General features: G+C 43.7%; 1 protein-coding gene across 6 annotated transcripts in view; it reads right to left on the bottom strand.

Annotated features, from left to right (window-relative positions):
• Positions 1 to 21,371, bottom strand: part of LOC135509398 (core-binding factor subunit beta-like) — a 39,173-nt gene extending 17,802 nt beyond the window's left edge. For 5 of the 6 annotated variants that reach the window (XM_064930033.1, XM_064930030.1, XM_064930032.1 and 2 more), the window contains exons 1-3: positions 20,940 to 21,371; positions 20,268 to 20,354; positions 18,230 to 18,346 (exon numbers count right to left, since the gene is read on the bottom strand). In XM_064930033.1, the coding sequence (XP_064786105.1) occupies positions 18,230 to 18,346; positions 20,268 to 20,354; positions 20,940 to 21,017 (282 nt within the window). In that variant the 5' untranslated portion in view covers positions 21,018 to 21,371. The remainder of the gene's footprint in view (positions 1 to 18,229; positions 18,347 to 20,267; positions 20,355 to 20,939) is intronic. The other variant, XM_064930031.1, reaches the window with a different exon arrangement.
• Between the last annotated feature and the right edge of the window lie 5,374 nt (positions 21,372 to 26,745).

Below are 26,745 nucleotides of genomic sequence, written 5' to 3'. Positions count from 1 at the left end.
GTGTGACATCCTGCTTCCAACGATGCAGTTCTCTACAAAGTAAGACAGAAGAGACAGACTCGAAGCAGATGTCATATGCTCCAGCAATGGGGAAGTGATCATTTATATATTTGTCCAATTACAGCAACCCAGGAGTGTGGGGTGCACCCCTCATCTATCTATCTCAGAGACATTAAAAGTGTGTGTGCGTGTGTGTGTGTGCCTGTATACCATTGCCGGTGTTTAAACGCTGTCAGACATACACTGAGGTCAACAAAGCGGCAGCTTTACGGCTGGGGAAAGCAGTATTTCTATCTAGGTAAACAAATCATCAGGAATAAATTAGAAATGAAAACACAAAACACACACGCAGGGTAAGATGTGGATTCTGGTGAAGTTTGTTTTTTCTGTCAGATACATGCCCAGTCCCACGTTCACTGCATTTCTTTAGAGGCTATTTCTAGCAAGCCTCAAACAGGGGCTTCATTTACGAGAGGGCCAAGCCCAGACCTTCCCATGCTGCACTTGGGTGAGGCGGGGGAGCCCTCTGCTCTCAGATTGGAGTCGGCTCAGTGCGCTCAGCCCAGACCCAGCAGCGTCTAAAGGCAGAACAAACTCTCCTCCAGTCATTGCACTGCTGAAATGACTTCCACATCTGTAAGAAACTGCATGGCTTTGTAAAAGCACGATGACTTGGAGAGGGAAAAATTTAGACGGGAGCGCAGAAACGATCTAACCACAAACTTCCTCTTCAGAAATAAATGTCAACCCCCACATCCCCCACACCCCAGTGACTGACACACAATCATGTGTGCGCAGGCATGCACGCACAAAAGCACACACACACACACACACACACACACACACACACACACACACACACACACACACACACACACACACATACACACACACACACACACACACTGTTATTGGGTGTGCAATAACTGGGACACACACACACACACACACACACACATACACATACCATACCATACCATACCATACCATACCATATAGGTACATTGTGAATAAAAGTGGCAAAGAACTTGAATTGATGAAACACCCACGTCTAAACAGGGCTGTTATTGGGTGTGCAATAACTGGGACTGGTTCCAAAGATGCCAACATGGCAGAGTCTAACTGACCCAGCTGAACCAGACACACCTAAACCATGAGGACAAAGATGGGAACACAAATATAAAACCACTGGTTGAGACTACAGACTCTGGCTAGAGGTCTATTGTCCACAGATCCACAAAGGAAATGAAACCATCACGGCCATGATTTGTGAGCAGCACCAACTGTGGTCCACGTACCTCCATAAAGGTGGCCGAAAAAGACTGAGAGAAGAGTACCCTTGACCTCTAACACAAGAGAGATCCTATGCAGGACCAGGATCTTTGGCTTAACAGAAATGCCATTCACACAGCCACAGGGAGGGATTTGTTGTATTTTGTATTTGTTTAACCTTTATGCAACCAGGCAAGTCAGTTAAGAACAAATGATTATTTGCAATGACGGCCTACACCGACCAAACCCGCACGCCGCTGGGCCAATTGTGTGCCGCCCTATGGGACTCCCAATCACAGCCAGTTGTGGTACAGCCTAGATGACACAGTAAACTACTGTAAAGTCTCAAAGTTAAGTATGGATTTGACCAACATTCTGCTGTGGTCTAAGCAACAGTATTATATTAGAAAAGCACACAAGGAGTGGTGCTGTATACTGTCCTGTGGTCAGTGTGGTGTCCCTGCCCTGGCCAGCCCTGGGAGACACTGACCCCATCCCTGGCCAGCCCTGGGAGACACTGACCCCATCCCTGGCCAGCCCTGGGAGACACTGACCCCATCCCAGGTCAGCCCTGGGAGACACTGACCCCATCCGGCCAGCCCTGGGAGACACTGACCCCATCCGGCCAGCCCTGGGAGACACTGACCCCATCCGGCCAGCCCTGGGAGACACTGACCCCATCCGGCCAGCCCTGGGAGACACTGACCCCATCCGGCCAGCCCTGGGAGACACTGACCCCATCCCAGGTCAGCTCCACTCCACTGGGGCACTCCTCCCCTCCCTCCCCTCTACAGCCCAACTCCAACTGGCCTGAGGCTGAGCTGTCCTCCCATCCCATCCATCCCAGCCACCCTCAGTCTCTCTGTGAGTCTCTGAGCTTATAAGAGCAGTTGCACAACATTCATGCTCTTAAGGAACACCTTTGATTTGAGGGAAAAAAACAGCAGATGAAGGAATGTAGGGACTGGAGCTCAATCACTCAACATCACACAGCAGGACAGTATGACAGGGGGGCGTCCATATTTCTGAGGCCTTGTTTTGCACTTGACAATAGCAATCATTTTGGGGTACAACAGGACACTAGTGTATTCGGATGAGAGTGGACGCTAGCCGGTCTCTTTCAGGCTGTGCACACGGTTGTATGCAGAGCCTTGGCACAGGGCCTGGTAACAAGCATGACGCAGCCGAGCCACTGGCACAGGGCCTGGCAACAAGCATGACGCAGCCGAGCCACTGGCACAGGGCCTGGCAACAAGCATGACGCAGCCGAGCCACTGACACAGGGCTCCTCATTTAGACACGTGCCAAAGGCTCGTCAGCAGATCTGGGTGCTCTCAGAGTAAAATAAAAGCACTTCAGAGAGAAGGAGAGCAGGGATGCAGTCCCAGCCACAGGGGGCAGAGAGGGCAGTGAGCCCGCACACAGAGGACCATTGTCCTCACGTACCTCGTGGGTGCTAGTTTGTGTGAATGTGAGTGTGTGTGTGTGTGTGTGTGTGTGTGTGTGTGTGTGTGTGTGTGTGTGTGTGTGTGTGTGTGTGTGTGTGTGTGTGTGTGTGTGTGTGTGTGTGTGTGAGTGTGTGTGAGTGTGTGTGAATGCACGTCTGAATGCTAGGAAACAACTGCTATAACAGTACTAATTATGTTATTGAGTGTCTGGGACGTGTGTGGATGTGTGAGTGTATTATTCACACAGTGACCATCAGCATGTGGGGATGTCAGATCCCACCCAGGGCCTGAGCTCCCTCTCCTTCTCTCTTTCTCCGTCTCTCTTTCTCCTTCTCTCTCTCTCTCTGACTCTCTCTCTCTCTGACTCTCTCTCTCTCTGACTCTCCCTCTCTGACTCTCCCTCTCTGACTCTCTCTCTCTCTCTCTGACTCACTCTCTCTCTGACTCCCTCTCTGACTCCCTCTCTCTGACTCCCTCTGACTCTCTCTCTCTGACTCTCTCTCTGACTCTCTCTCTCTCTCTGACTCTCTCTCACTCTCTCTCTCTCTGACTCTCTCTCACTCTCTCTCTCTCTCTCTGACTCTCTCTCTCTCCCTCTCTGACTCCCGCTCTCTGACTCCCTCTCTCTGACTCTCTCTCTCTCTGACTCTCTCTCTCTGACTCTCTCTCTCTGACTCACTCTCTCTCTGACTCGCTCTCTCCTTCTCTCTTTCTCTGTGTCTCCAGGGTAAGTATGATGTGGTTCCCCCTGTAATGTGTGTGTATTTCCAGGCAGTCACCATGCTGTGTCATCATGACTGTTCTGAAGTCATGCCTAAAAACATGTAAAGTTGACTTCGAAAGTTGTTTTGTTTTGGATTTAAGCCAACCCTAACCCCTTTCCTAACCTTACAGTAACTTATTCTCCTAACCTTCTACGTTAATTCTCCTGACCTGCTACATTATTTATCCTAACCTGCTGTGTAAGTTCTGACATAAGCTGTATATTATCTAGTCGAAAACCCTGTTCTGATTCCACCCTCCCGACTCGACACCCTCTGACCCCCATCCTCCCCCATCTGACCCCCATCCTCCCATAAGCCTCCATCACAACCCCACAATTGGTGGCAGCGTAGCCTAGCGGTTAGAGCGTTGAACTAGTAACCGAAAGGTTGCAAGATCGAATCCCCGAGCTGACAAGGTACAAATCTGTCATTCTGCCCCTGAACAAGGCAGTTCACCAACTGTTCCTAGGCCGTCATTGAAAATAAGAATTTGTTCTTAACTGACTTGCTTAGTTAAATAAAGGGACAATATATATATATTAAATGCTGTGCTCTGGGCAGGGCTACATCTAGGTTGGGAGTCTTCAGGTTCCGGTCCAAAGTCACAAACACACAGAGACAGATGCCCATGTTCCCCTCTCCTCCCCTCTCCCCTCCAGGTCTGTGAAACCATGCCAGCTGCCTACCCCGCACCACTCTCTCCCCTTTCCCCTCACCTTGCCCTCACAATGGGCTGTGACAGCTGCCTCTGTGCCCCCCGGGTGACTCAGCAACGCCCACTGGGCAGGTCAGCAACCGGCAGGAAGTGACAAACACACTGGTGCCCAGTTCTACCAACAGCCCATTCATACTGTACACTCCCACCCACCCAACCTTAACGAGCAAAACAGGAACATAGTCACAAACCACCATATGGGCTTAAACAAACTGGTCTTAAATAGGTACCAGTGCCCACACACTAAAGTCTGTAACGGTAACTACAGGGTAGAATGCCCACACACTACAGTCTGTAATGGTAACTACAGGGTAGAATACCCACACACTACAGTCTGTAATGGTAACTACAGGGTAGAATACCCACACACTACAGTCTGTAATGGTAACTACAGGGTAGAATACCCACACATTAAAGTCTGTAATGGTAACTACAGGGTAGAAAACCCACACACTAAAGTCTGTAATGGTAACTACAGGGTAGAATACCCACACACTACAGTCTGTAATGGTAACTACAGGGTAGAATACCCACACAATAAAGTCTGTAATGGTAACTACAGGGTAGAAAACCCACACACTACAGTCTGTAATGCAATACTACACAGTGTGAGTGACTTCACCTTTGCCCCTAAGATGACTTAGATGTGGATATGTGAATCTGTACTGTGTGGGTGTTTTTGTAATGGTGTGTGGATGTGTAGTTTGTGTGTGTGAGTAAGGCCTCCCAGGCCCGGACCAGTCAGCCTGGCCCTCTACAGCAGGGACCCAGAGGGGCCGGCCGGGGGCTCCAGCCATGGGAGGGAGGGACCCTATCAGACTGTACTGATGGACATTCATTGTCTACAGCAACAACCACAGCTGCTTCTCAACCTGGCTACCCAACCCCCAGCCTCCATCTCCATCTCCCCCTCCCTCTATCCCAGTATCTCTATCTGTTCCCTCCCCTCTGCTCTGCTAGATATGGAGAAGCAGGAAGTCCCTGGGAGTTGAGTCAGCAACGGGAGTAGTGTGTGCAATCCTAATCAGGGCTGAGTTGTTTTTTGTCAGATACAGTGTCAGTCTATCCATATCTTTGAGCACACACACATCCTTCATTGTTGAGATCAAATCCGCCCGCCCGACACACACACACACACACACACACACACGTGACCAGGTGCAGTTGAGATGCATACAAAGCAAGAAGAGATAGAGCACACTTCTCTCTGTAATCAGAGCGGATGAAGTTGAACGTTTACACTATTGTCTCGGGCACATATACCAATCCACACCCACACATCGATACTTAGACAAACACCCTCACACACAACTCTCCGTTACTCCACCCACACCACCTGCCAGAGAAACAAAGAAACAGAGGTATTTGCCTTGTTTTGCCCCTTGCGCTCACCCGTTCTCCCCGCCCCTCCAAGCCCTATAATTACCCCTCACCACTGAGTCACGACAGGGCGGTTATAGCCCTTTTACTGACCACCTCCCGCCCAAACCCAGTTATAGCCCCCTAACTGACCCCCTCCCACCCAAACCCAGTTATAGCCCCCTAACTGACCCCCTCCCACCCAAACCCAGTTATAGCCCCTAACTGACCCCCTCCCACCCAAACCCAGTTATAGCCCCCTAACTGACCCCCTCCCACCCAAACCCAGTTATAGCCCCCTAACTGACCCCCTCCCACCCAAACCCAGTTATAGCCCTCTAACTGCCCTGCATTCACCTGACACCATGCCAGGGCAGAACTCACAAACATACATGCATACAATCACAGCCAGCCTAGCAGACAGCCTGGCAGACAGTCTGGCAGACAGCCTGGCAGACAGACAGCCTGGCAGACAGTCTGGCAGACAGCCTGGCAGACAGACAGCCTGGCAGACAGTCTGGCAGACAGCCTGGCAGACAGACAGCCTGGCAGACAGTCTGGCAGACAGCCTGGCAGACAGACAGCTGGCAGACAGCCTGGCAGACAGACTATTCCATGGCTATATGTTCCTAATCAGAGGATAACTGCACCTGCTAAGCCTGAATCTGTAATGCAGTAACACTGACTCAAATTCAGTGAGGCCTCCTCTAAGCACTTCCCAATTCAAGTCATCAAAATGGATTGTTTCTATCAATCCAGCCGCTAATACATTTTTACTGTATCCTTTATATTATTTATAATTGTACAACCCAAAAAGCTATCCAATTTAATAGAAGCCTTATTATCTGGGTGGTAAGGAAAACGTAGTCTGTGTCACTTTGGCAGCCAGATTATGAGTCAGTTTGGTTATGATTCCACTTTTCTCTCCCATTTATACATTTACTGGGAATAAGGTACAGGGTAGTTGGGGACACAGAGTACACTATGTAAAATAATTTCTCGCACGAACACCATACACATGATATCCATTTCTCAGTTTTTACAGATGGCTGTTTAACTTAAGTAAATATCATGCAAAGGCAAATTCAGCATTTGGATAAAGTTTCTAACCACAGGAGAATGGGAGAGAGACTGCAGGGACAGGCTACAGAGGAGAATTGGCTGAGTCTAGAAAACCCCAGAGGATTCTGAGAATTCACATCAGATAGTCACAGACACTAATATAAACATCACTCTTAGATATGGAATTGTTATTATCTAAAAGTAGTCAATTAACTCAATTTTTAACAAAAAAGGAACAAATGAACAAAATAATGGTTGAAAATACAATAGAAGTATATTAGCATTTCAAAAGAACGTGTTGGCGGGCTCAGTTTTCATGGAAAGAGGTAACGACAGTCAAAATAAAGAATCAGCAGGCTTGCCAAGATCTTTGGGGACTTGATTTCTCAGGTACTCTAGAAATACTTGGACCCAAGTCCAGCTTCACGCCTGCCATTTTCCGTCTCTGTACAATACTATCAGGGGGATATAGGAACTGGACAGGGAATACTGGATTGTAGGGCGCCGCTTGGCCCCTCCCCAGACTCACCCATTACAGTGTCAGGTTTGAAGCAGAGGGGCGAGACACGACCCTACAGGCCAAATGACCATGCAGGTCTCCCTCTGCAGCCAGAAGAGAACATAGTTCCTGGAATAGTGACCAGGAATGCTGTCGGCAAATACACGCTGTATTTCTCACCTGTGTCCTGAGGCTTCTGGAGAAATAAATCCCAAAGCAGGATGCTTCCCTCTCCTCCCTCCCAGACAACAACGCGGTCTGATTGCTCCCACAGGATGGGAGGTTCAGACTTGCATCAGTACAGACACTGAAGTCTTTCACCTACTCATCTGGGCTATCCAATCTATGACATTTACGTAGGAACAATTCAGTATAATTCATATTTAATTCACTCATGAAATGTTGATTAAGTGACCTGCTCAGATGCAACATCACCATCCATTTAGGTCCCCGTGGTCCAAACTCCCAGGAATCAGAATCAGTTGAGGAATTCCACAGTATCATGGAATGTTCATTATTCTGGAGGGCAAGGCGATTGGAAAACAAAGGAAAGAAAATCTTTAAATTGGCAGGAGGAGAGCGAGAAGGTGAGTGGTCAACTGAAACACTTTTGGTGGAAAAGTGTGATGTCTATATAAAGAAAACAAAAGAAATGAAGAACTCGTGTAACTCTTGCTATTAACCTCAGACTGAGCAATAGATGTTTGCAACCTGGACTCAGGGGTAGACGTAACATAGCAAAAGTAAATCCGGGACACTCCATTTAGTTTGATATGTTATGTTTCGTACGGTATGTATTAATTTCTGGATGTCCATCATCCATTTCGTATGACATCACAAATTACAATTCATATGATATGTTATGAATTCCAATTTGTTGTGGCTAATGTTATCTAGCTAGGTGGCTAAGTGACTAACACCAATGTCCAGTTATAAGTCAACATGCTCTCACGTCTCATTGTGAAATGAACAATGCTCCTGTAGGTAGTAGAACAGTTAAGTAATAACAGCTAAATGTTTTGTACGTCTTTGAAAGTAGCCATGAAAATGGCCAACCAGAGCTCACCTGTTTCATTTGACTGTAAGATTACATTTTTCATTCAGGAAGCCATGAAACGTTCCATTTCTTTGTACACCACAATAAAGCCTGCGAGTGGTCCTTGATCTGAGGCTTGGGATAGAGGAAGAGGAAATTTGAGCTGTGGAGCTATAACGAGAACCCTATGGGAAGACTAGAGGAAGGAGTATGATTGACTTGTGCTGGGAAAAACAAAGCTTCTCTTTCCCCAGCACAGACAGTTCTTTCCCAACAGACAGTCAAAACAGGAACATTTTGGTAAAAATCTAATTCAAGAAAAGGACATGGCATAGCCAAGAATACAAAGAACCCCTCTTTTTAACAAACATCAAACAATTCACATCAGATCAGAGGAACACGAGGAGGGCTCAGTGCACAATGGGCATGACAGAGCAGCAGGAATCAATTAGTGGGCACACTTTGATGATGTCATTGACAAGTAATCTGCTAGTGGAGTGGCTTCTGTTTGAGGGAGATGGAAACAAGAGCCCCCACCACAGAACGAGCCGGCCCACTGTGCTCCTCGCAGAGAAGCTAGTCCATCATCCTCCCTCCACCCTGGCCTTCGCCCAGTCGCCCCTCTCCTCATCAGTGTCAGGAGTGAGGGCTGATGCCTCCCTACCCCCTCCCCCATCCTACACTCATTACTAACAGGTCCATTTCAGCCAGACTTAAGTACAAACTCCATTAAATATGTATGGACTAACTATAGTAGCTTTATGACATTAAGGAAGTAAACTTTAAACTTAGCAACTGACCAATTGGTATTTGTGTGGCTTCCTGAGATAATTTCGTAGCCCTTCCCAAACACCACACCCTGCATAATGTTGGGGCTGAAGATGAGAGAGATTAATTTGCTCAACATTTTGTTTCCTTCAATAACCACCACCGTCAGCAGAAGCAGCAGCAAGCGGAGCTGCTAAATGAAAGCGGTTACCCCTCTCTGGCTCTGTAACAAGGTTAACTGTCAAGCTGTTCCCCCTCTCTGGCTCTGTAACAAGGTTAACTGTCAAGCTGTTCCCCCTCTCTGGCTCAGTAACAAGGTTAACTGTCAAGCTGTTCCCCCTCTCTGGCTCAGTAACAAGGTTAACTGTCAAGCTGTTCCCCCTCTCTGGCTCTGTAACAAGGTTAACTGTCAAGCTATTCCCCCTCTCTGGCTCAGTAACAAGGTTAACTGTCAAGCTATTCCCCCTCTCTGGCTCTGTAACAAGGTTAACTGTCAAGCTGTTCCCCCTCTCTGGCTCAGTAACAAGGTTAACTGTCAAGCTGTTCCCCCTCTCTGGCTCAGTAACAAGGTTAACTGTCAAGCTGTTCCCCCTCTCTGGCTCAGTAACAAGGTTAACTGTCAAGCTGTTCCCCCTCTCTGGCTCAGTAACAAGGTTAACTGTCAAGCTATTCCCCCTCTCTGGCTCTGTAACAAGGTTAACTGTCAAGCTATTCCCCCTCTCTGGCTCTGTAACAAGGTTAACTGTCAAGCTGTTCCCCCTCTCTGGCTCTGTAACAAGGTTAACTGTCAAGCTATTCCCCCTCTCTGGCTCAGTAACAAGGTTAACTGTCAAGCTGTTCCCCCTCTCTGGCTCAGTAACACGGTTAATTGTCAAACTGGCGCCAGGCAGCTCAAAAACATGTTTTGTGGCACATGACCCGTCATGAATATGGAGATTGGCTCCGTAAGTGCAATGCTCGGCAGACAAACACGTACATAAAAACACAGTCACAAACCCACACACAATCCCACGCACACACACACCCACTCACACACTAGCTGGTCTTGGGAACAAGCGAAGAAGCTTTAACACAAAACTATTAAAACTCCAATTCCTGTGGTGACGCCTCAGACTGCAGTCCCTTTCATAATGGAGTCATTTACTGTGAATCTTCCCTGTGCCATCTGCCCCCGAGCGAACATTCTTACATCCAGAGACAGGCCAAAGATTTATAGAGTCTGCTGCCTCTGAGGCCCGCTCTCTGTCTCTCTCTGTTCTAGCCCTATGACAGACACCAACACACCTACACAGTCTCACTATGGCTTACTGCTGTAATACCAAGACTGTAGCTCAAAGGTTTAGGAGTCATTCTGCCACTTTCTTCATGTATTTGTGCTCTTAACACAGAGTGGAAGCACACTGTGGATGGTCTACACCAGCAGCAAGAAGCCAATCAGTTAACAAGCCTCCAAACTCAACCTTGTGGCATGGCCATGCAGACGGAACCCAATTTGTGCTTTGTATAAAGGGAAACCACACACAAGTGCTACTGATGAACAGAGTAGAGAGGGAGATTTGGACAAGATGCCAAACATAATATCTCTTAAACTCTTAAAGCTGAACCACGCTCCAAAACCCTAAGTGTCTTACATTTCAACAATATTGAGTTGAGGAGACAGAGTTCATATTTAAGAGTCTATCTCCCCTTCTCTTGTTACAGTAAAAATCCTATTTTATCAAATGGGCATGACTTCAGTCCAGGTAGTCTGTGTAGAGGTTCCTAGCCTAAAGAGATGCCCTTCAATCCCATGGTGAGTCATCAGTGTCAATGCAGTTCCATAACTACAAAGCGTCAATCAGTGGTGTAAAGCACTTAAGTAAAAATAATTCAGAGTACTACTTAAGTCGTTTTTTGGGGCATCTGTACTTTACTATATATATTTTGATTACTTTTACTTACTACATTCTTAAAGAAAATAATGTACTTTTTACTCCTTACATTTTGAATGCTTAGCAGAACAGGAAAATGGTCCAATTCACACACTTTATCAAGAGAACATCCCTGGTCATCCCTACTGCCTCTGATCTGGCGGACTCACTAAACACAAATGCTTCGTTCATAAATTATGTCAGTGTTGGATTGTGCTCCTGACTATCCGTAAATTTAAAAAACTAGAAAATTGTGCCGTCGGGTTTGCCTAATATAAGGAATTTGAGATGAAATATACTTTTATTTTTGATACTTAAAATCAAATACTTCTGGACTTTTATTCAAGTAGTATTTTACTGGGTCACTTTTACTTGAGTAATTTTCTGTTAAGGTATCTTTACTTTTACTCAAGTATGACATTTGGGTACTTTTCCCACCACTGGCATCAATGGAGGATCCTCATCAGAGACCCCTTATCTCTCTGAACTCATGTCTGGGGTAAGCTAACTTCACTTGGAACAGATTAATAATTGATTACGACACATTGAATCATCCCCCTTCTCCGGTCTGCTACTGTAGAAATTCAAACACCCTGCACTTCTGCTGCCTGTCACAGTATGAGGACCTGAGTTAAGGACTCTATACTCGATGCTTCTGTGGCAGTTATACAACTTCCTGTTCTGCTCTGTGAATTTTGAACAGTATGCTGCTGTGTATTCATTTCTGTCTCTGATGATTTTCTGAAGGCACTGTTAGCTATCCTTTGGCACTCCAATCTAATCAACTTAATATTGGACAAGGGAGTTAGGGTCCATGACCATTAGGGCAGTGTGGATGATCCACTGGACTGACCAGGGTTCTGGTACGAAACAGTAGGCTACTGGGAGCCCCTGGCTGGGACAGGGTTAGCGGCTCCTCCCCAGGCCCTACTAGCTACCTCTAAAATTAACCTCCCACACAGCTGGTTCCCATTAGCCTGTAGTGACACTCAGAGCCTGTACTTAAGCTCTACTGGGGGGAGGGGGGGGGGGACGTTCTGCTGGCACCGTCTGTTTTCAATGGTTTATTCACCTGCGCACGAGAGAGAAATGTGAGAGGGAGACCAAGAGTGAGAGACCTGAACAGAGAGTGAGAGAAACACCACAAAATAGATATAGAAAGACCTATAGACAGACCAAAAAAGAGAGAGACCAGAAGAGATAAAGAGAGAGCGATAGAGAGACCTAAAGATAACAAGAGAGCGAGAGAGAGAGAAAGAGACAGAGACGGAGAGGGAAAGGGAGAGGGAGAGGGATAGAGAGAGAGAGAGAGAGAGAGAGAGAGAGAGAGAGAGAGAGAGAGAGAGAGAGAGGAGCTATAGTGTGAGCGAGGGCAGAAGAGAGAGAAAGAGAGGGAAAAAGAGGGAAAGAGAGAGAGAGAGTCCCTGGGCTCACACTGCGCTGTGGTTGGTTCTGACTCCATCAATCAGAAACACCAAGACCCATAAAATCACTCACTTTTCATGGAAAGAATATTATAACTGCTCCCTATTCATCTGTTACTCTGGGTTGGCGCTGGGTGGTGGTGAGGGGAGAGCTGCATGCTATATGCTCTTTATGGACCTCACACTTCAACTGGGCATAGGGGGAACATGCCATACATACAGAGACATGGCTGATGTATCTATAGGCCACACCTGGACAGTTCCCCCATGAAAACAGCTAGGCCAGGATCTTTGACAAATCATACAGTGCCACTGGCTAAAGGACTTCATGAAATGCTTCAATATTTCACCTCCACAGTTTGCTCTTTTATTTCAGACTTTTTAAAATGTATTGAATGAATACAGCAGCAGACACAAACCGGTTAAACCCGCGTTATTTCAGTGAAACCAGTCGTCCCGTTTCCTCTTCTGACACCACTGATGCCACACGCTTTCACTTTTCACTGCAGACATTCTGTCTATTAACGTCTCCTAGCCAGGCAGTGTGATATGTGTTTGTGTGGAAGGTTAACAATCACACTAATTAAGAGCAGAGGTTGCAGCGTACGCAACATCTCTTCCAGCCTGACACCACTAGTCTGCAGGGAGGTAGAGTAGATAGGGGTGAAGTGAGAGGGAGCGAGGGAACGAGGGAGGCAGCAAGGGGGAGGGAGGGACGGGGAGCGCAGAGAAAAATCATACGTTCTCCAAGTAGGTTCCACCTTAGTTCCTAAAGAGAAGTACTTATGACAAGGAGCAGAGCAGTAGCACCCGTCTTGGGATTTATACCCTGTGTGTGTGTGTGTGTGTGTGTGTGTGTGTGCGCGCGTGTTCAAAAGTGCGTGTGTTTGTGTAGGGTGACAGTGCTAGGAGCGTGGCTGTGACTAGGAGCTCCTTGGGGCTTATTTTGGAATAGGAGGGACTGAGGGCCCAGGGCTCATTAAAACTGCATGTTCTCTAAGCCTGCTAGAGGGGATAGGGGATAGGGTTACTACAAGGCCCCTGCCCCAGACACTCAGCGCCTCATCTGTAAAGTGCTCGGCACGCCTGACAACTCCCAGTCACGCCTTTTTAAATCATTCATGAGCAAAGATTAGTCCGTCAGCCTTGAGCCGAAAGGTCCATCGATTTCTCACGGATGCATTTTTAATGAGCACATTTCAGGGGCCTCTGGCACACCTTACATACAGCAACAGCCACGAGCACTCCAGGGGAGCAAATGAATACACAAAGAAAACAATAACAAAAAATACAATCCTTCTAAACACTGCATCTTCATTGGGGTGGAAACAAAGGTGTCAAGTTTTAAGATTCCTTATCTAATCTGTTAAACAAATATAACGTTTTGGGTCATCTTTATACAATGACTAGTAAAATCTTCAGGGCTAAAATATGTATGTTTCCCATTGTTTCATTGAGCGCTCCATGGAAATAGAAGGAATGCAATCAGTCAGTGGTGTTTAATGGTTCAGATAATCATTTTATCACCTACTTTATTCAGTACGGCTCATCCTGGACCAGGCCCAAATCCCTGACACTCAATGAAGGAAGAGGCGTCGTTATAGAGGATTCCAGCGTGCGGGATACCTGACGAGTCCACGTCGGTGAGTGGATAAACTGCATCTAACCTCCGCTCTTTTGGTGAACATGCAATCACTGGAGAATAAACTTGACGAGCACCATTCGATCTATCCTATCAACGTGATCTGAACAACTGTAATATCCTGTTCCTCAGAGTTGTGGCCGGACATGGAAAACATACAGTACCAGTCAAAGGTTTGGACACACCTATTCATTCAAGGATTTTTTACATTTTTACTATTTTCTACATTGTTGAATAATAGTGAAGACATCAAAACTATGAAACAACAAATTTGTAATCATGTTGTAACCAAAAAAGTGTTAAACAAATCCAAATATATTACATATTTGAGATTCTTCAAAGTAGCCTTGATGTGAGCTTTGGATGCTCTTGGCATTCTCTCAACCATCTTCATGAGGTCGTCACCTGAAATGCATTTCAATTAACAGGTGTGCCTTATAAAAAGTTAATTTGTGGAATTTATTTCCTTCTGAATGCGTTTGAGCCAATCAGTTGTGTTGTGACAAGGTATGGGTGGTATACAGAAGATAGCCCTATTTGGTAAAAGACCATATTATGGCAAGAACAGCTCAAATAACCAAAGAGAAATGACAGTTTATCATTACTTTAAGACATGAAGGTCTGTCAATGTGGAAAATTTGAAGAACTTTAAAAATTTCTTCAAGTGCAGTCACAAAAACCATCAAGCGCTATGATGAAACTGGCTCTCATGAGGACCGCCACAGGAAAGGAAGACCCAGAGTTACCTCTGCTACAGAGGATAAGTTCATTAGAGTTAACTGCACCTCAGATTGCAGCCCAAATAAATGCTTCACAAAGTTCAAGTAACAGATACATCTCAACATCAACTGTTCAGAGGAGACTGCGTGAATCAGACCTTCATGGTCGAATATTTGAAAAGAAACCACTACTAAAGGACACCAACAAGAAGAAGAAACGTGCTTGGGCCAAGAAACATGCACAATGGACATTAGACCGGTGGAAATCTGTCCTTTGGTCTGATGAGTCCAAATTGGAGATTTTTGGTTCCAATTGATATGTCTTTGTCAGTCTTTGTGAGACGCAGAGTAGGTGAATGATCTCTGCATGTGTGGTTCCCACTGTGAAGCATGGAGGAGGTGTGATGGTGTGGGGGTGCTTTGCTGGTGACACTCTCTATGATTTATTTACAATTCAAGGCACACTTAACCAGGATGGCTACCACAGAATTCTGCAGCGAAACTCCATCCCATCTGGTTTGCGCTTAGCAGGACTATCATGTGTTTTTCAACAGGACAATGACACAACACACCTCCAGGCTGAGTAAGAGCAATTTGACCAAGGAGGAGAGTGATGGAGTGCTGCATAGATGACTTGGCCTCCACAATCACCCGGCCTCAACCCAATTGAGATGGTTTGGGATGAGTTGGACCAGAGTGAAGGAAAAGCAGCCAACAAGTGCTCAGCATATGTGGGAACTCCTGGAAGACTGTTGGAAAAACATTCCAGGTGAAGCTGGTTTAGAGAATGCCAAGAATGTGCAAAGCTGTCATCAAGACAAAGGGTGGCTACTTTGAAGAATCTAAAATCTAACATATATTTTGATTTGTTTAACACTTTTTTGGTTACTACATGATTCCATATATGCTATTTCATAGTTTTGATGTCTTCACTATTATTCTACAATGTAAAAAACAAAACCCTTGGCTAAGTAGGTGTGTCCAAACTTGTGACTGGCACTGTACATATTACCTCAATTACCTCAACTACCTCGTACCCCTGCACATTGACTCAGTACTGATACTCCTTTTACATAGCCTTGTTATTGTTATTTTATTGTGTGACTATTTTGTTTTTTATTTTTGTAAAGTTTTCTTACTTTTTAACTATGCATTGTTGTGAAAGAGCTCGTAGTTAAGCATTTCAGGGTAGAGTCTACACCTGCTGTATTCGGCGAATGTGCCAAATATATTTTGATTTGACTTGACATTGACAGAGTTGGTAAGACCTGGAGACAGTCCCATGGACTATCAGCTGTCATTGCTGCATCACCTTAACACGCCTGTAACAATAATAATACATTTTATTTTAAGTGTTTTTCACGACACACAAAGTCAGTTGGCATTCACAAGAAATCAGTAGTATATAAAGCAATAAAATCACATATTAAATAAGTAAGTATATAAAAGTACACTAAACATGAGGACAGACTAACTGTGGAGAACACCTAGACATGATGACACACTAACCAGGGAAGTGAACTAGACAGAGGATAAAAGCTAATCCTGTGTGAAGAGGTGTGTCTTTAGAATATGTGTATGGATTTGAGGTTCTGACATGGAGAGGGAGGGAGTTCCAGAGTTGGGGAGCTGCACTGCTAAAAGCCTGGTCTCCCATAGAGTGGAGCCTGGTGAGAGGGAGAGTGAGGAGGCCAGTGTGTGAGGTGCACAGTGAACAGGTGGGAGTGTAGGGGTGCAGGAGGTCAGTAAGGTATGTGTGCGCCAGTCCATTGAGGGTTTTGTAGGTGAGCATGAGCAATTTGAAGATGATCCTATATTGAACTGGAAGCCAGTGGAGTTTGATGAGGGTGGAAAAGATGTGGAAGAGATGTGGAAGAGATGTGGTCCCAAAGTCTGGTGTGTGTGAGTCTGTCTCGTGTTTTGGCGTGGAGTCCGTAGAAAATGGCGTTGTAGTAGTCTCGGCATGATAAAACAAAGGGGTGAATGAGGGTTTCAGCATTTGGGTAAGTGAGAGAGGGTCTGAATCGTGAGATGTTTTTTTGAGGTGGAAGAAGGCTGACTTGGTGTGATGTTCTGGATGTGGGGTTCAAATGACAGGGCTGGGTCAAATGTAACACCAAGGTTCTTGACTGTGGAGTTGGAGTGGATGGTGCAGCCGTCGACCCAGTTTGTTAATGAGGGAGTTGGGGCCCATGAGCATAATCTCTGTTTTGTCGTTTAGTTTGAAAAAATTATTGCTTATCCAAGTTTTCACTTCACGGAGACAGTCAACAACAGAGGGGGGTGACAAAGTGGAGTTGGGTTTTGTGTGGGTGTAGATGTGTGATCTGCATAACAGTGAAATCTGAGTCCAAATTGACAGAGGATCTGACCAAGGATTAGCATGTAAATACTAAACAGTAATGGACCTAACACTGAGACTTGTGGGATACCTTGTAATACAGCGGCTGGGGCAGACCTGTAGTTGCCAAGGAAGATAAACTGTTGTCTATCAGATAGATAAGATTGGGACCAGGCAAGGGTTGTTCCGGAAACTCCAAGAAGCCTCTCCATGCGGTCAGTTAAAATCTGATGACAGACAGTGTCAAATGCTTCAGACAGGTCCAGGAGGATGCGGATGGAGATGTTCCCAGCATCAGAAGCACAGAGGTGGTAATTCACTATCTTTACCAAGGCAGTTTCAGTGCTATGCATAGCCCGGAAGCCCGACTGAAGGGTGAGACTGTTGATAGATAGCCTCCACTTTGTTTTGAAAAGATGCCAGAAAACTGTCACAGAGGTCGTGGTGATTGTGAGAGAGGGGTTGTCCAAGGGGCGGTGAAGTCTGTTGATGGTTGAGAAGAGCCCTCCTAGGTTTCCTTGTTCATTCCTTATGATGTTGGAGAAATAAGCAGATTTGGTTGTGGGAAGTGAGTTGTTGTAGTTGTGAATGTGGTCTTTGTAGACCTCCTCGTGGATAATGAGCCCTGGATAATAAGCCCTGCCCTGCAGTGCTGTCAGAATCACAGGAAAAGCAAGGCTTTACTATAGAATGACTATTTATATACTATACTATACTATACTGTAATATACTATTACTATATAACTATGATTGTATTTCTATGGTTGGAACAGTGTCATCATCTTCCTTCCTTATGGCTTTGAGGGAAACCACATACTGTAGTCGTGTGTTCATTGAGTTGGTAGAATGTGTTGGAATTACAGTGAGAAAAATGGGCATGCTAAAAAACAATAGGAGAAACAGTGAAGAGTGGGGTTTTAAGTGGACGGCAGGGCAGTGTTCTGTGTGAAGCAATAACACATCATTACAGAAAGCCCATGGTTTATCCCACCCAGAAAACATATCAATCTGAATCAACAGCCTGGATTCAATCAAACTGTCGTGAGATCAACCTCAACTTTTGGTGAAAAATTCTAGGAATACCCCGAGCCCATACCAAGCTCTTTACAGATCATTAGTGTGCGGTTACATGAGTTCACAGAAATGTCTGGGAAATAAAAAGTGTCATAGATGAGGTTCAGAAAAATCACCTCTCAAAAGTTGAACAGATGAGATTAGAGGGAGGATAAAAAGAGAAGAGAGAAGAAGAGAAAAGAGATGTCAGGATTACCTTTCCCGTCTCCCGGTCAAAGTCCACATAATCTCGTGTGGGCGTCTGCCTCTGCTCCCCGTGCAAGTTGGCTGGGAAGAACTGCAGCGAGAGGTTGGTGCCCGTCGCCACAAAAGCCTTTTAGAGGGAAATCAATACAAACAGGATCAGAACGCTGGGCCTGAGCATAAATTATGCAGCCCGTCATTTCTTTTTCACATCAGAGAGACTAGTGTCTGGAGCCTGGAGCCAGGGCCAGCGCTCCCAACACTCAGAGAAAGAGGGGGAAAAAACAAGAGTCATCATTTTCTCTATTTGGAGTATAGAGTTACGCACATCTGATTTTATTTTACCATCTGATTTTATTTTACCAACACTCGCTGTTGGAATACTGGACAATAGAGAACCGACTCTAGAAATGACAGAGAGACTGAATGAGAGGGAGATGGCATGAGGGAGAGAGATAGGAGCAATACAGTAAGAAAGACAGGGAAGGAAAATCAATAATAGCTTAAAAGTAGACCCTGCCTGACACTAATGACACAGGGTCTAGATGATTTCTTCTGAATTATGTTCCCTGTGCTTGGTTGATGTTATGGAATTTACCAGCTCATAGGTAAAGATTTTAAACAACTGAGCTCCAAACATGGACACAATGTTTTCTGTTGTTTTCAAAGCATTACTTGAAACAGAATAAAGGAAAAAACAACACAGGCAGAATACACAAAACACATACTAACACAAAAGAAAATGTTATGACCATATAATTACTAAGGCTATATGTACATAGCATATATTCTGCCTTATTTAATTAATAAAGTCTATTTGAATGTATTTAATTTACTAACATTTTAGGTATGATGATGGTAATTTCAAATGGCTTTCTCAGTCAGAATAATTGTATTTTGAAATAGACACACTTGGGTGAATGGTAGGGTTAGGACCCAGAGCAAACAGTGACAGGAACAAATCAAACAATCCTCATAAAGCGCCAAAATACTTTCATCACAAAAAAAGAACTAATTAAAAGTAGGCCTAGTCACAATATTATTATTGTGAATATCTCTGTGAATCTTTATGTCTCTCTGTGAATCCTTGATTTGAATTAGTTTACCAAAACTATTTTAAAAATCTGACTCAAAAAGAGTGAAATGTTAGACTACTCTAAGAATATAAGTAATAGGCCTAGATAAAAAAAATAAAATGTTTGACTTTATTACAGCAAATACCTTAGTACACTCTTAGAATGAACGGGGACTCGAGTAAACCCAGAGGAACCCCTGGAGTTCCTCAATGAACCATTGAGGTCAATGGTTCATATTTGCACCTTTGGTGAGTTGAAGGGTTTCTTGGAGGAACCTTTAATGTTTCAATGCTGTAACGGGTAATCTTTTGATAGGCTGCCACCTCTACAATTAAAAGGTTCAAAATGTAACCCCACCCATCACAAAAAGGTTCCAGTTTGAACCTTTAAACAGACCCTTTTCAAAGGAACCATTTTGAACTGGAGAGGTTCCCCGTGTGGCATTTTTTAGAACCCCCAAAGGTTTTTCCAGGGACAGAGTCCTTTACTTAAGAGTGTAGCCTACGTGAAAATATCGTGATGACTGAAAAAGGAGTGAGCAGAGGGACTGTCTTATGTAGCCACTGTCTGTGCCACCAGACCAGCTCTGCCCCGACTTCAGTCATTGTCAATGCCCCTGTTTGTCTTTCTCTCCTCAAAAGGCTATTGAGACAGAGGCAGATCTTAATAGCCATGTCTGTCAGACACCTGATACATTAATCATATTATAGTGTTATGAATTTTTTTGTGAAATAATGTTATGAGGATGTTTTTTGTGTTGTTTGCCAGCGAATAAAGGATTAAGTAATGTTTTGGCTGATGTTTTATTAGAATGATTTTAAATTCAACCTTTATTTAACTAGGCATGTAAAATGTCTAGTTCCGTTCCGGGTGTCTATTTATGCAACATATTGACAAACACTTAAGGTTAGTGTAATGATGTCTGATTATAGTCTTATTATCGCAGTTGTATGCTGAACAGAAATGTTTACTCACTATTTCTGAGCGACCGTCTCTAGAAGCGTTCTGAAACCTGGCTTGCCTCTCCTCGTGCGGTCTGTCTCGGAAACCTGTGTATTTGATCTGAAAATATGAAGGGAAAAATGCATCAATAAAGTTAATCCCAGAGGGGAAAAAATACATAAGTAAGTAGGATGAATAGACTTTACTGTGAAGGCATGGCTCACTTTATGGTTCAGATGATAGTCTAAATTTGAGACACGTCTTTATTTTTATAAATTCTTACAATTCCGAGGTATCAGATTAATTTTATTTAAATGCATCTCCATTTAGCCGATTGAATGATACAATATGGGAAATAAATGTACATTAGCCATGAGGCAAAGTCCCCGTGAATGTCAGTGTTTCGCGCAGTGAGGTGATGAGAGACATAGATAAGTTGAATGACTTAAAACAAATCAAAACTAAAAATAGTTTCATAACTCTTCCACTTTTTTGAAAAGTGTAGGCTTATTTAGACATTAAAATATGAAATAATGTATTAGATAAATTCAACAGTGCTTCATATCTATAATGGAAACCATATCCATCTTTCAGTAAGAAAATAATAAAAAGGCTATTCTGCTGTCTCAGCGCAACGTGCATTTCCACATTATGGGGTACTTTGTTTCCGCCACCAGATAAAATGTATCCAATGAGTAGACTTGCCTCGCACTCCCGACTGAGTTTTCTGAAGAATTCTTCGTTTTCAAACTTGCTCCTTTGATCCGGGACCACCCGAGGCATCTTGAAGCTTTGCTGAGAAATGTTCCTTGATTCTAATTGTTTTGTGAGCAAGACAAACCTTTGCCGTGAAATAACAGCAATCCCGCTTCTATTCTCTTCCGTCTTGCTTCGTAGCAATGTGCTAACGTAATATTTACCTAATTGTAAGCAGGGTCGTGATCTCTCCCCGCTTTCAAATCTAAACTACTGAGTGGTCAGTCTCTGCCACTGCAATGGATTAGGCTCAATTTCGCACTCGGCTATAATTCCCTCTCACCCTGAAGCGTGTGATCCCCGTCCACTGACAACAAACGCCCGCCCTCTCGACTTTATCTGTCGCGCTGCATACTTCCTGGCTCCTCGGAGTCCGATTTATGACTGTACACCCAAAATACTCCCCCCATTCACAATTCTCCTCACTACTGATACCCAGTGCGCATGCGTTGAATTTAACAAACTTCAGAGCACAATAAATAGCTTTCCTATGTATATGTCCATGTCTCATGTTCCTTAGCCCAGAGACATAAAAAACAAACCTTTGTTCGTAAATTATTTGGATCAGTAGGCCTACCTTGTGAAGACATGTTTTCCATAAGCATTAGACTTCTGGAAAATGACAAGGCTTCTGAAACAATTACTCAAGGCAAATATTTGTATCTCTGGGAGGCACATTAAGAAGAGGCATATGAGAGTACCCTAATGTTGTAGAACATTTGAATTCCTGGAAAATAGTTGCATGTAAAGCTAACGATTTGAAAACCCGGTCCCCATCTCTTTCCTCTCCTTATGTCAATCAAGGCCAAGGGCAATAGTGCTGCTTGTTGATAATTGGAAATGTTGAGGCACTTTGTGATCTGTCCCTCTCTCTCTCCCCCGCGCACGCACGCACGCACGCACGCACGCACACACGCACGCACGCACACACACACACACACACACACACACACACACACACACACACACACACACACACACACACATACATAATTTCATGATCCTAAATATTCTCTTTATTTTTACTATACACCTACTGATGATGATTATGATATGTATTCTCTTGTAGAACATATTGGCAAACTCAAGCACTCCCTTGTGGAATGATTGCAATATTATGCAATATCTACAAGGCATATAATAACTTGCCTGTGAAAGGAAATTTTGCCAAATGTAATTCCAGTTACTAAACAGCACCAATCATGATTATTTTACTGTAAACAAAACCATTTACTCAGAGGAGTTAATTATTATAATTAACCACATATATTAATTAAAAAGCAAAAACACATTTCTGTGAATTATTGAGATCAAAAGTAAACTCATAAAAATGTGTGACTAATGTGAAATGTGTGGAGTATGTGTTTTAACTAGTATCTCCCTGAGGACAGTGGGAGGAGACAGGGAGTGGGAGAAAAACACAGAGGGAAAGCAAGAGCAGAACAATGAAGAGGCCATTTACAGACGTCCTCGTCCTGTTTGAAAGATTGCAGTTATTACTTCACGCAATACAGTTTTCCATTGCTTTCAATGTTGTACAACATTAATGCCTCAGACACACTTGTGGTTACAAGGTTTTGAAAAACAATGTTTAGCTCCAAGTGCCATGATGAACTTGATGACCACTGACCAACAACTTAGATGTTGTCCAGTGGGCTTTTGGGGTGACTTCTGCTGCGGTGTACAGATCTTGATCGATGAGCACTTTGTCTGTGAGGAGGATATGGATTCCAAATAGCGAAGGGCGAATTGCCCATTCCACAATTCCAACTTTACAATCAACATCAATTCGAAAACATATATATATGAAGAAACATTTCATCACTTGGGTTTGTGCTGTCTGTAGACTTATGTAAATGAAAACTCTAAACCAAGGGGGAATCGGTGATGTGGCAGACAATTAGACTTTCACAAGGCAATTTGGACCAATCACATACAGTATGTTGTTGAGGGTTCTTTTGTGGGAATTGTTGCTTTTATGAGCACTGTATCATTGCAGATTCTTTCTTGGATTGAGATCCTTCATGAGTAAATGTGTTAAATGGAAAGGCTTCTGGCCAAATGGGGCATATGAGTGCTTTAATAACACCACAAAACACAAATTAATTCATAAAATATTCTGTGGTCACCGTTGGAGAGCCATTCTGACAGGCAGCTATTAGTCAGGAGCTAGGTGTCTGCTCCAATCCTCCTCAACAGGATGGGCACAGAGGCAGAGCTGTGGTGGAGAGACACAGAGAGACAGACAATCCTCTCCTGAGCCAACACATACACTGGTGCTGATGAAACATAACCTACTGCAGTTGAAATGTTCTGACATTAAAACGATTCACTCTCGTCGCCTTTAAGTTGCTATTCAAGGCCATGTTAATACTCTGTTTTCTTGTTTTGCAAGAAAACATTGTTCAGGTATGGTATTACATATTAAAAGGCGTCAAGTGAAGCAAGCAATAACGCAGCACAGACCGAGCTAAGACTATACACATTCCCTTTACTGAACTCAAGAGCCGTTTGTTATTTGTGTGGTTGTTAAATAATGATCAATGGAAATCTATACATGAAACGAGGTGCTTTGAAGTATCTTGACTACTAACACTCCAACCTGAATCTGAACTGAAAGGATCTAAACTTGGCTCTGCATGTCTGAACACATTTTCTGCAGACACTGCAGGATAGACAGCAGAGAATAACTGAAGGGGAAATGCTGTAAACAAAAAGAGAAAGGTAAAAAGGGGTAGAAAAAAACAATGCATATATATGTATATATAAAGCCAATATATATATGAATAAATATATACAGTATATATCTATATAGTGGTTAGCATATTTGTCATTCACTTTGCAGAATGAAAACACCATAAATAGGCTTAAAAGTGATGTCTATCTGATAGTTCTACTGGAACTATTATACTGCTTCATTACTTAAACTGATGCGGTGTTTAGCTTGACGGCAGATTGAGATGGTGTGAATAGTAGTAGCCTGCTGTGTGTTCAATTAGTTCTGCTGCCTCCTAAGTATTAGCCTAGTCAGCCTTGGGTCATATTCTAGTTGATGAAACTTCTGTTGTCATGCCTGACTGGGGATGCAGGCAGGACAAGCTGGTAGACAGAGGGTAGGAAATGAAGCGAACATCTGAATATAGTGGCTGCCTCGGCCGGCATCACAAGTTATTAACCCAAGCATATCGAGCTACATCAGAGGCTGAGAATCACGCGGTCTCAGCACTGAGGATGATTAATGATGTTATGGAATCTCCTCGGCTTCCCTGTCTCTCACTCATCCGTCGGCCACACATAAACAGCATGGGGCGCCCTCTGAAACGCTGCAGGCTGCGTTGCAACGTGGTCTCAGGGCAATTCGTATTAGTCTGTATGTAAATCTGTCACACTCAATTTGGTATGATACAAATGTTACATTACATTATGAATGGAACAGATGTTGCGCAATACCATACGAATTAGAGGACGTACAGTGTCATATGTCTTACAATAGCATACCAATTGGATGACTTAAGTTATTATATGTCTTGGAGGATGTATACAGTAGTAGTATACAGAGCCATATACAGTGCCTTCAGAAACTATTCACATACCTTGACCATGTCAACATTTTGTTGTGTTACAGACTGAATTTAAATTGGATTAAATTGAGATGTTTTGGTCACTGGCCTACACACAATTTCTCATAATGTCAAAGTGGAATTATATATATATATGTTTTACAATTTCATAAAAAAATAAAAGCTTAAATGTCTTGAGTCAATAAGTATTCAACCCCTTTGTTATGGCAAGCCTAATAAGCTCAGGAGTAAAAATGTACATAACAGGTCACATAATACGTTGCATGGAGTCACTCTTTGTGCAATAATAGTGTTTAACATGATTTTTGAATGACTACCTCATCTCTGTACCCCACACATACAATTATCTGTAAGGTCCCTCAGTCGAGCAGTGAATTTCAAACGCAAAATCAACCACAAAGACCAGGGAGGTTTTCCAATCTGTCACGCCTGCACCCGCTCCCCCTCCCCTTTCTTGTGCTTGAGGGCGGCAGGCTGCCCTTTATTATTCACACCTGTCACCATCATTACGCGCATCAGAGCTCATTGGACTCACCTGGACTCCTTCACGTTGTTGATTGCCCCCACTATATCTGTCTGTTCCTCAGTTTTGTTCCCCGTGTCAGCATTATTGACGTAATGTCATTTTCTTCCCCCCGTCCAGATGCTGTTCTTGTTTTGTTTGATGTCCGTTTTCCCTGTACTTGCTTCTTTTCTCCAGCGTTGGTCCTTACATAATGCCTCGCAAAGAAGTGATCCTATTGGTAGATGGGTAAAAAAACAAAACAGACATTGAATATCCCTTTGAGCATGGTTAAGTCATTAATTACACTTTGGATGGTGTATCACTACACCCATTCAACACAAAGATACAGGCATCCTTCCTAACTCAGTTGCCAGAAAGGTAGGAAACCGCTCAGAGATTTCCCCATGAGGTCAAGTAAAAGGTCTGCGTGAAAATTTATGGCAAGACATGAAAATGGTTGTCGAGCAGTGATCAACAACCAATTTGACAAGGCTTGAAGAATTTTGAAAAGAATAATGGGCAAATGTTGCACAATCCAGGTGTGGAAAGCTCTTAGAGACTTACCCAGAAAGACTCACAGCTGTAATCACTGCCAAAGGTGATTCTAATATGTATTGACTCAGGGGGTTGAATACTTATCTAATCATGATATATGAGTGTGTTTTTGGACTTTTTTTATTTTTTACAAATGTTAGATTTTTTTGTGTTAATCGTTTGCAAAATGTGTTATATTAAATCTATTTTAATCCCACTTTGTAACACAACAAATTGTGGAAAAGTCAAAGGGTGTGAATACTTTCTGAAGGCATTGTATTTGGATCTGGCAACAAAGGATAATTATGTGGAGAATTTAGATTGGTGGTCAGGTGAACTAATGACAAAGGTTAAGATAATTTACATGAAAGGTTAGGGGAACTAAAACGATAAAGGTTAGGTAAATTTAGGCAGCAGGTTAGGTGAAATGGGTTAAGTTTAGAATAAGGGTTAGGGGAAGGGTTAGCTAAAATGCCCACCCACCCTACCTGACCCACCTCCCTACTTTTGTTTCTGTCTAAAGTAACTAGACCATTAGTAGGTATCATACAGTACATATTGGAGGTGCTCAGAAAATAAAGTATGTTTCGTATTGGCTCTGAGGCCAAGCTGCTGAAACAGACGGCAAGGGGTGTCTGGAGGTCAGGCAGCTAGACTGGACGGTTTTAGAGAGGCGCGTGGTGGCAAGTTGTCTGTGTGACAATCAGACAGGGGGCTCTCCTCGTGAGAGCAAAAAATAGCATCACACACTGACACACATATAGACTGGACTCCATGACTTTGGGCGGGAAATCTTTTATGACAGGACAAGAGACAGACTTGTAGATTATGTTGAAAGATGTAGGCTATAATGGCTTTAAAATAAAATTGATAAATTATTTGATTGGCCAGTCTAAAAAGGCCATTTCATGCCCAAGGTACCATGATCAATTTACAGAAGGACAAATCTAAATATTGACGAAGATCATCCCTTATTTTGTTATGCAATTACTTGGGCTATGCTTACATTACAAACATATGTGAGAACTAATCACACAACAAGATGCATACTCAATGCATAGTTGATTTTAACATAGAGTAAACAATATTATTAATTTAGTTTCATACACTTTTCTGAATATACATTAGAATTTAG

Source organism: Oncorhynchus masou, chromosome 22 (genome assembly GCF_036934945.1).
Source record: "Oncorhynchus masou masou isolate Uvic2021 chromosome 22, UVic_Omas_1.1, whole genome shotgun sequence".
Taxonomy (NCBI): domain Eukaryota; kingdom Metazoa; phylum Chordata; class Actinopteri; order Salmoniformes; family Salmonidae; genus Oncorhynchus; species Oncorhynchus masou.
This window is presented reverse-complemented; position numbering and strand designations above follow the sequence as displayed.